Raw genomic sequence first — 15,804 nt, 5'->3', positions numbered from 1 at the left:
ACTCTTTCCACTGAACCTTACTATTTTCCCTATACATAACTAGTTAAAATAATTGTCCCCAAAGGATACCAATGAATAAATAAGTAATAAACTCCCACATATGGCTTCAGAAAGGAAAATGAACAAAAATAAGATGGAGGAGATGTGGCTTAATAGACATTCATAAAATTAAGTTTTCTAGTTGACTTCAAGTTCATGAAATCAAATATGTTTGATTAATATGGCAAACAAAAACCTATGCCCTTCATTAATAGATGTATAGTACCTCCAATAAAAAGAGAAATTATGATACCTTTGGTCTCTAGGCTGATCAGACCAAACCTGAAACACTATGTTCAATTCTTGGTTCCACACTTTAGGAAGAAGCTGAAAAAATGGTTTCAACTAGAGGAGTGAAAATAAAACATTAAGGGGTCTGGAACTAGCAATAAATATGATCATGGACATGAGTAAGGGTTGTGTAACTATTGTAAAATATTTGGCAAGCTGTCAGGCTGCTGAAGAACTGATTTGTTTTGTGCAAACAGTAAAAGTGGAACCAAGGGGTAGAAATTTCAAGGAGGGAAATTTCAGTTCAATGTAACACCAATTAATCTTTCAAATATTTTGTACTATCTAAAAATCGCTGGAAACATTTGGACATAGATAGGCTGAATGCCTATATGGCAATTCTTGCTCTAGATATAGAAAAAATTCTTGCTCTAGGTTAGACTAAAAGATTTCAAAGGCCTTTAACATTTGCATTAACCTACATGGGATTGTTGTAAAGTCAACAGATATTTATTAAGTTTATTAATCCAAAATGCTTTAAACATAGTAAAGATTCTTTAGCATTCATTAAACACCAATTACATGCCCAGGCATTAATGCTACAAAGAGAAGCAAAACAATTCCTGCCATCAATAAGCATATATTTTATCAATGAAGATGCTATATACACATATATACTGAATGGTGTTAGAGGAAATCAAGCAATCAATTATGGACAGTAGGTCTACTGCAAATCTCTTTGCTGTTATTGTTCAATCCTATCTTCTGCTTCATGATCCTGTGGACCAAAGTACACCAATGCTATCTATAAGGTTTTCTTGGCAAAGTTACTAGAAAGGTTTGCCATTTTCCTCTCCAGTGGATTAAGGTAAATAGAGGTTAAGTGACTTGCCCAGATATCATACAACTCGTAAGTATGTGAGACCAAATTTGAAGTCAGATCCTCCTGATTCCAGGGACAGTGCTCTATCCATGAAGCCATCTGGCTCTTTTTCCTAAATAATAATCTCAATTAGTTTGTCACTGAAAAAAAGGTAATCTTTTGATCCTTTCCGTAAATGATCTTCATCATTCTTTCTGCAGTGGCTATTTCAAAATTTTTCCCCCCTCAAATCTCCTATATATCCCCTACGCCTATTAGCTCAGCAGACAATCTGCTCTCAGATTTTAAGAAAATAAAAGCCATTCACATGAGGTTCCTTTTCTCTTCTCTTCATCTCCCAACCTTCTTCTCTTTTATTGCCATCTCTGATAAAGAGGTGGCCCTTCTCCCTGCTAAGGCCAACCTTTCTATGGGTAACTTTAACCACAAAACTTCATGTTTTCTCCCCACTGTCTACAAACATTCCAGGGTCTCCACAATCCTGATCTTCTCGGTTTCTAGAACCCTCTCCTCCCAAAACATCATGTGGTATGTATATACCCACACACAGACATACACATATATGTATATACATACATACATTGTCTCCCTCTCATAGAACATAAGCCCCTTGACTGCAAGAACAGAATACGCTTCTCTTCATATCCCAAAAATATAGTAAAGTACCCCTTCCCCTTCTTTTTCAGTTATACCTTGCTGCCTAACCCCTTGAAGATTCATGTTCTTCCTGGTCCCATTTTTGACTTTGTGATTTCAAAGCACAAGCCCTAGCCAAATACTTTCATTTTTTCTCTCAACCCCATTCTCTTTCTTTTTGCTTGTATTTCTATCTTCCAGAACTTAGCACAGTGTCTGCCATATATAGTAAGTGATTAATAAATGCTAATTTCCTAGCTTTTTTGTCTAAGGCCAAATCTCCCCTGGGTCTATTGCTAACCTACCTGCATTCCTTAGACTATAAGTTTCTTGATAGCAAGAATTATCTTTTGCCTCTTTTTATATCTCCAGTACTTGGCACAGTACCTGATGGTACTTAATAAATTCTTATTGACTATTTAACCAATTTTACAAACTCTTAGTCAAATCCCAGCACCCATTATTTAAATCCTATTTTCTGTTCCTTTCCCTGTCTATGCCTCTATTCTGTTCTCCCTTAACCCAATTAATGTACTACTCTAAAGTTACCCACCCCTACCACTATGCTCTTTGGAATGTCTGCTCCATAGATAATAAACATGCTTTCATCTTAAGTCTGTTCTTTTCCCTCTCCTTCCATCTTTTGAATGGACTAAAATCTGTATTCCCTTCTGATAACAAAAGATTGCAAACTTCTTCAGTAACTGTCCCCATGCCTGAAATTCTCCCTGTCCTCCTCTGCCTCCTGGCCTGGTCTTCTAACCTCCTTAGAAGCCCACTTAAAAATCTTATCTTCTGCAAGAAGCCTTTCCTGACCTCGATCTTAGTGCCCTCCCCCCATCTCTAAAACTACATCTAATTTATCCAATATATATTTTGTTTGTACATGGGTGTTTTTATCCTATCTCCCTCATTAAAACGTGAACCCTTGAAAGCAGGGACTGTTGTATTGTTGTTGTTTTTTTTGTTTTTTTTTTTAACTTTCTCTGCATCTTCAGTGCACAGTATGTGGCACACAGTAGGCACTTAATAAATGCTTACTGTCAACTGACTGGAGCACTTAATAAATACTTATAGATTGATTAACTCATTTTATCTGACACCTGATACTATATCATATAGCTCTATACAGCTACTGTTTTTTCACTCCAATGACAAAATATGGCACAGAACAAAGAAAATGATGCTACTTCCTACATACACCTTGCTGATCTCCTGCCCTTCCTCATGTCTGAATCTCTTTTTCCACTGATACACACACATCTCCTCCATCCAAATCTAGTCCTATGTTTGCCTATTTTCTAGAAGCACCTTAACTACCTCCAGCATACTCATTACTCCAGGAACTTTTAGCTGCAAAATGACATTCACTATTATCCTTCTTAAGCACATTCTACTATGCATATAATTCTCATAGTCAATATTGTCACTATAGTTCAAGGAAGCTGCTGAATCCTAATAATGGACAATTCTTCTATAATTTGCTTTCCTCCTAAAGCAGCAAAGGATTTTAGAACAATACTTTAAAAAAAAAAAAAAAGAATATCATTAAACACCTTGTTAAATAATTCAGCTTTAACCCTTGACTGCCCTAAGATTAAAATTATTCAGTTGTTTATAGAAATATAGACTAGTGGACTACCTACCTGAGAAAGATTACTTTATGAATGGGTACATAATCCACATCTGAGGAATCCTGTATGCATACTGTATGTATTTATTTAAAAGCTGAAATAAAACCTGCTCATTAACCGATATTAATTCTCTTACCTAAAGACTTGCAGACTGAGACCGTGGCTTCCTCCAAAAGCTTCAGTTCAGCACTGGGAAGAATATAAAAGGGAAGTGACTGGTTGGAACATAATATGTATACAAAATATTTGGTGGACTTTTCTTAATACTTAATTTTTAGAAGTTTATCATTTTACTGGAACATAAATATTTCAAAATTATTTACTGTATGGAATTGGAACTGGAACAGGAAAACAATACTCACAGCAAAAAGTATGCTTAATGTTTTACTTATAGCTACTAGTCAATCAATTATAAAGATTGATTAAATAATCACTATGTGCAAGAGTACTTTGGTATTTTCACATAAATAACTGTCGTAAGTAGAAAGATCTCCACTATCAGTAAGACCATATTGCTAACTATTAGTTTGTTAACTAGTTTGTATTTTTTAATCAGATAAAAGTTAACTGACCTTTATTAGAAAAAGCAGAAAAGGAGGGAGGAGGAAGAAGAAGAGAAAGAAAAGAATTTGGGGGGAAAAGAGACAAGGAGAGATGACATGTAAATAACTTGAAACATATGTGCATGTGCACACACACACACACAGTCACTTACTCACTAGATAACTAGAAGGTAATCTTTGAGGGGAAACAGCACAAACAATAGAGAAGAGTAGGAAAGGCTCCTTGCAGAAGGTAGGAATTGAACTGAATCTTGAAGGAAGCCAAAGAAACTAACAGAAGAAAATGGGAAGAAACCAACATAAAGTACCAGAGGCAGGAAATGGAGTATTCCTGAATTTGTTATTCCTGAAAATTTAAATGAAACTTTATTTTTCCAGAGATTTACATTACAATTTCAGGGATAATTTTATTTTATACTTTGCCATTGAGTAGAGATACTATCCTTTATTTTTTTAATAATAAATTTTATTGATGATTTGTTTCTATGTCATAGTCATTTCGACATATCCACAAGCTGCCCCCTCTCAATAAACTCTAACTAGTAAGAAAAAGAAAGGGGGGAAAAAAAAAAAGACTCCCTATGATCACATCCTGAAGATTCTATTCCCAGAAAGACAATCACTACAAAAAGCAGAGAAGTATATTTTGTTATCTCTTCTTCCAAGTCCAAAGTGGTTATTAAAATTACTCAACAATCAGCTTCATTTTAAACTTCTTTCATTTTACATTATTGTAATCACTTGTATAATGTTGTTCAGGTTCCTTTCACTATAGTCTACCAGCTTATCATATATTAAACCACATACATATTCTAAGACATTCACATACCACAACTTGTTCAGTAATTCCCTCAAACAATAAGTACCCATTTTGTTTCCAGTTTACTGCCACAAAATGTTTTACCATGAAAATTTGAGTATATATGGCACCTCTTTTTCCTCTTTTTGGACTATTTAAGATATACACCCAAAAGCTGGATCTCTGGGTCAACAGTTTAGTGATATTGCTTATATAATTCTAAATTTATTTCCAGAATAGTCGGAGCTCTTTGAGTGCAGAGGCTGTGTTTTTCTTTTCTTTTTTTTTTGGTAATCTCGTTACTTAATACAGTACCTGGCACATAATAGGTCCTTAACATATAATATATGTAATTACTTACTGACTGACCAATTCATAGCTTCACTACTATGTCCATTTTCCTACAATCCTCTGAACACTATTTTTCATTTTTTATCAATTTTCCACCCAACTTGTTACATGTGAGGTGAAATGTCAGAGTTGTTTTAAGTAGCATTTCTCTTAATATGAGAGATTTAGCACAATTTTTCATATATTTATTGACAGTTTATGATTCATTTTGAAAATTATTCACATCTTACCTTTTGGGGAAAGGCTCTTAGTTTTATGTATTAATTCCCTAGAAAATTTAGATATCAAATTTTATGAAAGAAGAAGACAGATTTAAGCCAAAGTTCTCTACCTACAAATCCTGTACTCAGAATGATTTGTATCAGATGATGATGATGACATACACACTGTCACTTTCCTTCCTTGTTTCACTAAATATTCTCCCACTAGCCATAATTATGAAAGGCTCTTTTTTATTCTCTTCTAATTGTTAAGGCATGTATCCATATGGAACTTATGTTATACAATGCAACATACTGCTTTAAACCTATTTTCTGCCAAATCAAAAGTTGTGAGATAGAGTTCTTCCCTCAATTAGGCTGACTAAACCCTGAAATACTGAATTGCAGCATTTTCTTCTTGCCCCATTTAATCTTTTTTCATATACTTAAAAAAAAAATTAAGTTGGAGTAAGAAGACCTGGGTTTAAATCTCAGCTCTTATTACCCATATGACCTTGAGAAAAATAACTATCTCCTGGGCTTTAGTTCCTTCATCTACAAAATGGAAGGATTGGACTTGATACCCAAATTCCCTTTTAAAAGGTCCCTTCCATGTCTGTGCTGTTTCAAAGATCTGAGTATAAATATTATAATTTCCCCCAAAACTTTGTCCCTCTGCAGTTATGATCGGGTGATTTTTAACTATCATCTCTATGTAAATGATTCACAAATATACTTATGCGTCCCTAGACTCTTCCTGCTTTCCAGTCTCACATTGTCAATGGTCTATTGGAAATGGAAAACTGAATGTACCAGAGATATCTACAACTCAAAATGTACCAAACTAAATTCATTTTTACCTTTAAATCTTCCCCTTTTCCAAATTTCCCTTTTTCTGTCAAAGACATCATTCTTTCGGGTGATGAGATTTATATTTTTGGCATTGTCCCCAACTCCTCATTCCCTCTTACATATCCAATCACTCCAAAATACACACCCAATATTTTCTCTCAACCCAGACAGTAATCATCTTAGATCAGGATCTCATCACCTCTCAGGATATCTGCAATAGCTTCTTAAGTGATCTCCCTGGCTTAAATTCCTCATCATTTCAACCCATACTACACAATGATGCCAAAGTAATTCTCCTTAAGTGAACATCTGAATATATCACCTTCCTACTCTCAATCAACTTCAATGACTTTCTACTTGTTATGTCTAAGATAAAAAATAAACTCCTGCGTTTAGCTTTTAAAGCCTTTCACAACTTGGTTTCTAACTCTTAATTTTTAATCTTTTATTCTTATTTAACACTGCTATCCTTCCCACACTCTGTAATACAGTCAAACTGGCTTTAACTCATTTGCACTGGCCATCTCACAAGATACAATGAATGTGTTTCCTTGTTACCTCTGCAGTTCCTCTCTTTCTTTAAGATATATCTTCATGAAGCCTTCCGTGATCTTCCTAATTGCTAGTGCTCTCCTATACTATTATGCATTTATTTACTCTCTTAATATCTACATTATATATAATCATATATGTACTTTCTCTCTCCTGTATTAAAATATAAACTTTTCACATGAGTATTTTTTTCTTCATATCGCCAGTACCAATAACAGTATCTGATAAACAGCAGGTGTTTAATGAATGTTGCTGAATGACTGTTCGAGATGACATTTTAAAATCTCTATTAAGGCTTATACTCTAGAATAAATTAGTATATTTACTGTGCATGGTCTGATCAAATATTTACAAAAAGACTATTATAAAAATAACTGAAATTTATGCATCAGTATCATTTGTTGAGAACTGAAATGGTTAAAATAATGTGTGGAAAATGTGGCTAAGTCTTTCCATATCAAGTCATATGTACTCTAATCAACATATCCTCTGATACTTGGTGACGTCAATGAAAAAGAGAGGAAAGGATTAAATGGGGAGAAATGGAAAATATAGGTCCTGAAAAAGAAATTAGAGATAAGAAAGACTTGCAGATTATATAGAATATATATTTGAATTTTCATACCTCTAGAGTTAAATTTTTTCCAGAAACACACACACACACACACACACACACACACACACACACACACACACCCCTAACATAGACTACAAATGAACAATGAATTAAGCCCAGAGGTGAAAAGGAGGGATTGTTTTCTATGATAGCAAAGATCATTCTTTTAAAAATTCACATTTTACTGGTGTTGCTATATGGCAGCAAGTCAGTGAACAGTACTATGTCCAAAAATCTTAAGATGAATATCACATTCAGGATAATGGAGAGGCACATGGTGATTTTGAATAGACTATAAAAACCAAGTAGTATCTCAAAGGACAATAGGGATTCAATGACAGAAAGAGAAGATGGATATGTCAGATGATAAAGAGGAAAGAATGCTATCACTATATGGAGAAAGAAAGAAAAGCTTTCAGTTTGTTGACTGAACGTGAGGCAGATATTTTTGATCATGGGAACAAGAGTCTCAGTAAACAGAAAGACACAGATGTGGTTGTGATTTCTATCACTGAAGGGAACTTCCAAATTGATGGGACTACAAAACCATTTGAGAATTCTGAATAAGATCTACAAAGTTCATTTTTTCTCTTCTTTAAAAATAATGTATTGTTTTTCTATAGTCTAGCCCATAGCCTATTTTCGTAAAAGAATTATGTGATTGTGAATTTTACCAAATATTTAAAGAACAATTAATTCCAATTCTATGCAAACTATTTGGAAAAATAGAGAAAGGAGTCCTACAAAATTCCTTTTTTGACATAGATATGGTGCTGATACCGAAATCAGGTAGGGTCAAAATAGACAAAGAAAATTATAAACCAATTTCCCTAATGAATATTGATGCCAAAAATCTTAAATAAAATATTAACAAAGAGATTACAGTAAATTACCCCCAGGATAATACCATGACCAAGTAGGATTTATACCAGGAATGCAGGACTAATTCAATATTAGGAAAACTATTGGAATAATTGATTATATCCAATAACCAAACTAACAGAAATCATGATTATCTCAATAAATGCAAAGAAAGCATTTGACAAAATCATACCTCCACTCCTATTAAAAACACTAGAGAGTATAGGAATAAATGTCTTTAAAATAATCAGTAGTATCTATTTAAAACCATCAGCATGTATCACATATAATGGGGATAAATTACAACAATTCTCAATAAGATGGGAAGTGAAACAAGATTTCCCCTAGTACCATTATTATTCAACCTTATATTAAAAATGTTAGTGTTAGCAATAAAAGAAGAAAAAAAAATTAAAGAAACTGGAGTAAGTAATGAGAAAACCAAATTATCAATCTTTGCAAATGACATGATATTCTACAGAGAACCCTAGAGAATCAACTAAAAAATTATAAGAAATATTTCACAAATTTAGCAAATTTGCAGGATACAAAATAAATTCATATACATCATTAGCATTTCTATATATTACCAACAAAGTCTAACAGCAAGAAATACAAAGAGAAACTCCATTTAAAATAACTGTAGATAATATAAAATATTTGGAAGTCTACTGGCCAAGACAAAATCAAGAAATATATGAATACAATTACAAAACACTTTCCACACAAATAAAGTCAGATCTAATAAATTGAGAGAATATCAAGTGCTCATAGGTAGGCCAAGGTAATATAAAAAAATAAAAATTCTACCTAAATTAATCTACTTATTCACTTTACAGAGCTAGAAAAAATAACAACAAAGTTCATCTGGAAGAAAAAAAGGTCAAAAATTTCAAAGGAATTAAAGAAAAAAAATGCAAATGAAGGTGGTGTAGCTGTACCAGACCTGAAACAAAGCAGCAGTTATCAAAATCATTTGGTACTGGGTAAGAAATAGAGTAGTCAATCAGTGGAATAGATTAGGCTCATCAGACACAACAGTCAATAACTATAGTAAGCTAATGTATGATAAACCCCAGACCCCAACTTCTAGAATAAGAATTCACTATTTGACAAAAATTGCTGGGAAATTTGGAAATTAGTATGGCAGAAAATAGGCATTGATCCACACCTAATATCCTATAACCAAGATAAGGTTGAAATGGGTTCATGATTTAGACATAAAAGTGACACTAGAAGCAAATTAGAGAATAAAGGATAGTCTACCTCTCAGATCTATGGAGAAAGAAGGAATTTGTGGCCAAAGAAGAATATTACAGAATTGTACATTATGGAATGCAAAATGGATAATTTTGAGTATATTAAATTAAAAAGGTTTTGTACAAACAAAACTAATGCAGACAAGACAAGAAGGGAAGCAGTAAACTGTAAAAAAAAAAATTTTACATCTAAGGGGTCTAATAAAAGTTTCATTTCTAAAATATATAGAGAACCAACATAAATTTCTAAGAAAAACGTCATTCTCCGATTGATAAATGGTCAAAGGATATGAACAGACAATTTTTAGATAAAGAAACGAAAACCATTTCAAATCACAAGAAAAAATGCTCTAGATCACTATTGGTCAGAGAAATCCAAATTAAGACAACTCTGAGGTACTATTACACAGTTCTTAGATAGGCTAAGATGACAGGAAAAGATAATGATGAATGTTGGAGGGGATGTGGGAAAACAGGGACACTAATACATTGTTGGTGGAGTTGTGAACTGATCTAACCATTCTGGAAAGCAATTTAGAACGATGCCCAAAGGGCTATCAACTTGTGCATACTCTTTGACACAGCAGTGTTTCTCCTGGGCTTGAACCCCAAAGAGATCATAAAAAAGAGAAAAGGACCCACATGTTCATAAATGTTTGTAGTAGCAAAAAACTAGAAACTAAGTGGCTGCCCATCAGTTGGAGAATGGCTTTATAAGTTATAGTATATGAATTGTTATGGAATATGATTGTTCTCTAAGAAACAATCAGCAGGATGATTTCAGAGAGGCCTGGAGAGACATAAATTGATGTCTAAGTGAAGTGAGTAGGACCAAGAAAACATTGTATACAGCAAATACAAGATTATATAATAATCAATTCTGACAGATGAGGATCTTTTCAACAATAAGGTAATTTAGACCATTTCCAATTGTCTTGTGATGGAGAGAGCCATCTGTACCCCAAGAGAGGACTGAGTGTAGATTACAACATTGTATTTTCACTTTTTGTTTCCATTTGCTTGCATTTTGTTTTCTCATCGTTTTCTTTTTGATCTGATATTTCTTGTGCAGCATGATATTGTGGAAATATGCATAGAAGAACTTCACATGTTTAACATATTAGATTACTTGCCATCTAGGAAACGGGACAAGGGGGGAAGAAAGGGAGGGGAAAAAATTGGAACACAAGGTTTAACAAGGGTAAATGTTGAAAACGATGCATATGTTTTGAAAATAAAAAGCTTTCTGAAAAAAAAAAAAAAGGATATATGATGTTGAGGAGAAATATTCTTTTATGTGCCCATTCAAAACATACACTGTCTTTCAAATCTAACTTTTCAAATTTGTTTATTTCTGTTTTCCTTTTTGTTTTTAGATTTATGCTCTGAAAACAATACCATAGTCAATTATGGTATTATCTGTCATTGTGTATTTCAGCTAGTTTTGCCTTTATGAATTTAGATGCTATGCCATTTACTGAATAGACATCAAATAATGATATTATTTCATGGACTATGTTAATCTTTAAACATAATATAGTTGTTCTGTTTGTCTCCTTTAACAATGGAAATCTTAAATTTGCCTTTTCTGATAGTTTACAAATTTTCTGTTTTAGAATTAATATATTTTTTTAAATTGTTATTCCAGTCTCTTATTTTCTGATTGTTCCTATCCTTATTTTTTCAATGTTTCTTTATTCACCAAATTGTTTAATTTGTCTTCTTAGTCAAAAACAGTGTTTTCCTGGAGAGTTAATCACACGTAAGAATATAACTGTTAAGTCTGCATTTGTCTGTATATTTCTTTTGCACTGATTCATTCCTATTGTTCCTTTAAAGCAATCCAACAAGTATTTTTGAGTATCTACTTACATGTTCCAGGCACTATGATAATTAATCCCTATGATTAATTCTTCTAACACTAATTTGATCCTAGTCTTTTTTTTTTTGGCCTCTGTGAAGCACCTATACATATCCTCTTTTATTTGCCCTATCCCAGGGTGCTTGAGTTTATTTAAACTGTTAGTTTGTCTTGATTTTTACTTATTCATTTGACTCCTTTGACCCTTATATTTTTCTGGATAAAAATACAGTTCAAAAGCCATTCTTGCCTCTCCCACTCACCTCACTTCCAACCATCACCATGCTTCCACTGATGCGACCATTTAACTTGAATTATATTTGTATTCAAATATCATATGCCAGAAAAGACTCCAAATGGATATGCAACATAGTTTTGAAAAGTCATATCAAAAAGCAGATACCAGCAAACTATGACCAAAATTGACCTAAAAACCAGTTTTTGCATGACCAGATCTTCAAAGCATCATTCCCTGAAATATAAATATTTTAAAATGCAAAATGTGTGAGGAGTCACAAAATTATGATTTGTTATCTGTAAATGTTTGATTTGTATAATCTATCTTATATACCTACCTGCCCATGGTCATGAAAAAATTTCTTAGACGTAAAGTGGTCATGAATGGAAAAGGTTTAAGAAGCCCTGATCTAGAGAATCATTCCCCTAAGACTTCTCATTATGACCCTTTGCTGAATTAATCAAAAAGACCGGAGGCAGAGCCAAGATAGTAAAGTTAAGGCAGGAACTCAACTGAGGTCTCCCCCAAATGCCACCAAATACTTTCAAAATAATTACACTAAACAAATTCTAAAGCAGAAAAACCCACAAAAAAAAAAAAAAAAAATGGAGTGAAACAATTTTGCGGACCAAAACAACTTAAAAGGTCAGCAGAAAAAATCTATCACACCTGGGTGAGAATGGAACCTAGTCAAGCACAAGTTATGCTATAATAGCCTCATCAAATCCGAAGCAGGCCTTGGAGAACCACTGAATCAGCAGTAGTAGCAGCTGTTTCTGGCGCTCTCTACTCAGAGTAGGCAGTCAAATTGCTCAGAAGTATGTTACAAGGGTCTCTTTCCTAGCACTGAGGCAGGACTATATTGCTTTGCCTACACACAGATCTCAGTAACAGTCCAGGACTGCATTCCCTGGGTGAGGGAGCAGTCACATTGGAGGAGGATTCCTCCTCACACAGTTCCAGGATAAAAAGAGTGTTTGTGGTCACTTATAGAGCAAAGCACAAGTAAACACACTTCTCCTTAGATCATACCACCTAGAAAGAACTGAAAACTCACAAGTCCCTAGAAGAATCTCTGAAAAAAGTTGCATACAAGTCTTGAAGCTTGGGACAGTAAATCCTCTGCCCTGAAAGCAGAGTCTTACTTTAACAAAGAGGGAAAAGTCAAGGAAAAAGTTCTGACTGAAAAATAACCCCTTAAAAAACAGACTCGAGCAAATTGTAAAGGAGGGAAAAAAAGTCAATGAAGAGAAGAATGCTTTAAAAAGCTAAAGTTGACAAATGAAAAAGAAATACAGAAATTCACTGCAGAAAAAAAGCTTACCAAAAAGCAGAATTGGACAAATGGGAAAAAAAGATACAAAAGCTTACTGAAAAAAAATATTTTAAAAATTGGAGTTGAGCTATTCACTTTATAAGAAATCAAGAAACAATTCAATAGAACCAAAAGAATGGAGTAGAATGGAAGGCAACATGAAATATTGGAAAAATAAATAACCTATAAAATATTTCTAGGAGAAATAATTTAAAAATCCTCGGATTACCTGAAAGCCATCGTGTGTGTGTATGTGTGTGTGTGTGTGTGTGTGTGAGAGAGAGAGAGAGAGAGAGAGAGAGAGAGAGACACCCCAAGACATTGTCTTTCAAAAAATTATCAAAGAAAATTGGTCTTACTTGCATAAAGTGGAGAAAGAGAAGGTTGATGAAATGGTCTTGCAACTAAAAATGCTAGAAAAGTAACAAATTAAAAACCCCCAGCCAAACACTAAACTTGAAATTCTAAAAATAAAAGGAGAGATTAATAAAATTGAAAGTAAAAAAATTATTGAATTAATAAAACTAAAAGTTGGTTCTATAAAAAACCAACAAAATAGATAAACCCTTAGTAAATCAGATTTAAAAAAGGAAAGAGAAAAATCAAATTGTTAAGTCATAAAAATGAAAAGGGAGAACTTGCCACTAATGAACAGGAAATTAGAGCAATAATTAGGAGTTACTTTGCCCAACTTTATGCTAATAAATTCGATAACTTAAATGAAATGGAAGAATGCCTTCAAAAATATAGCTTAACCAGATTAATAGAGAAAGAAGTAAATTGGTTAAACACTCCCATCTTAGAAAAAGAAATAGAACAACGCCCTAAGAAAAAATCCCCAGGACCAGATGGATTTATATGTGACTTCTACCAAATATTTAAAAAACAATTAACTTCGATGCTATATAAAAATTTGAAAAAATTTTGATTTGAAAATTTGAAAATTTTTTTTGAAAAAATTTGCTATTTTGAAAAATTAGGAATTGACGGAGTTCTACCAAATTCCTTTTATGACACAAACATGGTACTGATATCTAAACCAGGTAGGTTGAAAACAGAGAAAGAAAATTATACACCAATCTCCCTAATGAATATTGATGCTAAAATCTTAAATAAAATATTAGCAAAAAATTACAGGAAAATCATCCCCAGGAAAATACACTATGACCAAGTAGGAGTTATACCAGGAATGCAGGGCTGGTTCGATATTAGGAAAACAATAAGTATAATTGACTATATCAATAACTAAAATAACAAAAACCATATGATCATCTCAATAGATGCAGAAAAAGCATTTGATAAAAATCCAACATCCATTCCTAGTAAAAACACTTGAGAGTATAGGAATAAATGGACTTTTCCTTAAAATAGTCAAGAGCATATATTTAAAACTGTCAGTAAGCATCATATGTAATGAGGATAAAGTGGAACCATTCCCAGTAAGATCAGGAGTGAAACAAGGATGCCCACTATCACATTATTATTCAATATTGTATTAGAAATGCTAGCCTCGGCAATAAGAGTTGAGAAAGAGATTAGAGGAATTAAAGTAGGTAATGAGGAAACTAAATTATCACTCTTTGCAGGTTAGAGAACCCCAGAGATTCTACTAAAAAGCTATTGGAAATAACTCAACAACTTTAGCAAAGTTGCAGGATACAAAATAAATCCATATAAATCCCTAGCATTTTTATACATCACTAACAGAATCCAACAGCAAGAAATACAAAATTCCATTTAATGACCTAAAAAAAAAAAATAACAACAAAATTCATATGAAAGAACAAAAGGTCAAGAATTTCAAGGGAATTGATGAAAAAAAAAAAAATCAAATGAAGGGGGCCTAGCTATACCTGATTTAAAACTATATTATAAAGCAGCGGTCACCAAAACCATTTGGTATTGGCTAAGAAATAGATTAGTTGATCAGTGGAATAGGTTAGGTTCACAGGACAAAATAATCCACTATAGCAATCTAGTGTTTGACAAACCCAAAGATCCTAACTTTTGGGATAAGAATTCATTATTTGACAAAACTGCTGGGATAACTGGAAATTAATATGGCAGAAATTAGGCATGGACCCACACTTAACACCATACACCAAGGTAAGATCAAAATGAGTCCATGATTTAGACATAAAGAATGAGATTATAAATAAATTAGAGGAACATAGGATAGTTTACTTCTCAGACTTGTGGAGGAGGAAGAAATTTGTGATCTAAGAAGAACTAGTGTTGGAATCTTTACAAACTGCTAAATCATTAGAGTTATTTATTATAACTTTTTATTGATAGAACCCATGCCAGGGTAATTTTTTACAGCATTATCCCTTGCACTCACTTCTGTTCCAATTTTTCCCCTCCCTTTCTCTACCCCCTCCCCCAGATGGCAAGCAGTCCTATACATGTTGAATAGGTTACAGTATATCCTAGATACAATATATGTGTGCAGAACCAAACACTTTTCTTGTTGCACAGGGAGAATTGGATTCAGAAGTTGTAAATAGAGTTGATAGATTATTGATCCGATCTTACAAGAAGATGTTTTGGGCCAGAACCTGAAACAAGGTACTAAGTAGAACTAATTGATACAATGCTTATGTTCACACTTTTACTCATTGGAGTTCATAAGTATGGGAGATTCACAAAGTTAACTGTGTAACTTTGTGAATTCACACCTCCCTTGAAGCTCTTAGGGCCAGAGAGCACTATGGAAGAAAACCCATAATCCCTCTCTTTTGTATCCCACAATTCCTCTCTCCTATAAAAGAGACAGACAGAGGCTCTCGGTTAAATTTCAGTGGAATTACGCCAGAAGCCCTCTCTCCGAGGCAAAAGAGATCCATTCCATTTTTCCACTTGGCTGGCTGGTGGCTGAAGAAAGCAGAGGCAGAAGCAAAGGACAATCTGCAAG

General features: G+C 33.5%; 1 protein-coding gene across 5 annotated transcripts in view; it reads right to left on the bottom strand.

Moving 5' to 3' along the window:
• The window catches only part of DYM (dymeclin), a 590,636-nt gene that overhangs the window by 519,233 nt on the left and 55,599 nt on the right, over positions 1-15,804 (bottom strand). For 4 of the 5 annotated variants that reach the window (XM_051969633.1, XM_051969632.1, XM_051969635.1 and 1 more), the window contains exon 3: positions 3,560-3,612. The exons of the other annotated variant lie outside the window; for it this stretch is intronic. In XM_051969633.1, the coding sequence (XP_051825593.1) occupies positions 3,560-3,612 (53 nt within the window). The remainder of the gene's footprint in view (positions 1-3,559; positions 3,613-15,804) is intronic. 5 annotated transcript variants of the gene reach the window in all.

This window comes from Antechinus flavipes, chromosome 1 (assembly GCF_016432865.1).
Source record: "Antechinus flavipes isolate AdamAnt ecotype Samford, QLD, Australia chromosome 1, AdamAnt_v2, whole genome shotgun sequence".
Lineage (NCBI taxonomy): Eukaryota > Metazoa > Chordata > Mammalia > Dasyuromorphia > Dasyuridae > Antechinus > Antechinus flavipes.
This window is presented reverse-complemented; position numbering and strand designations above follow the sequence as displayed.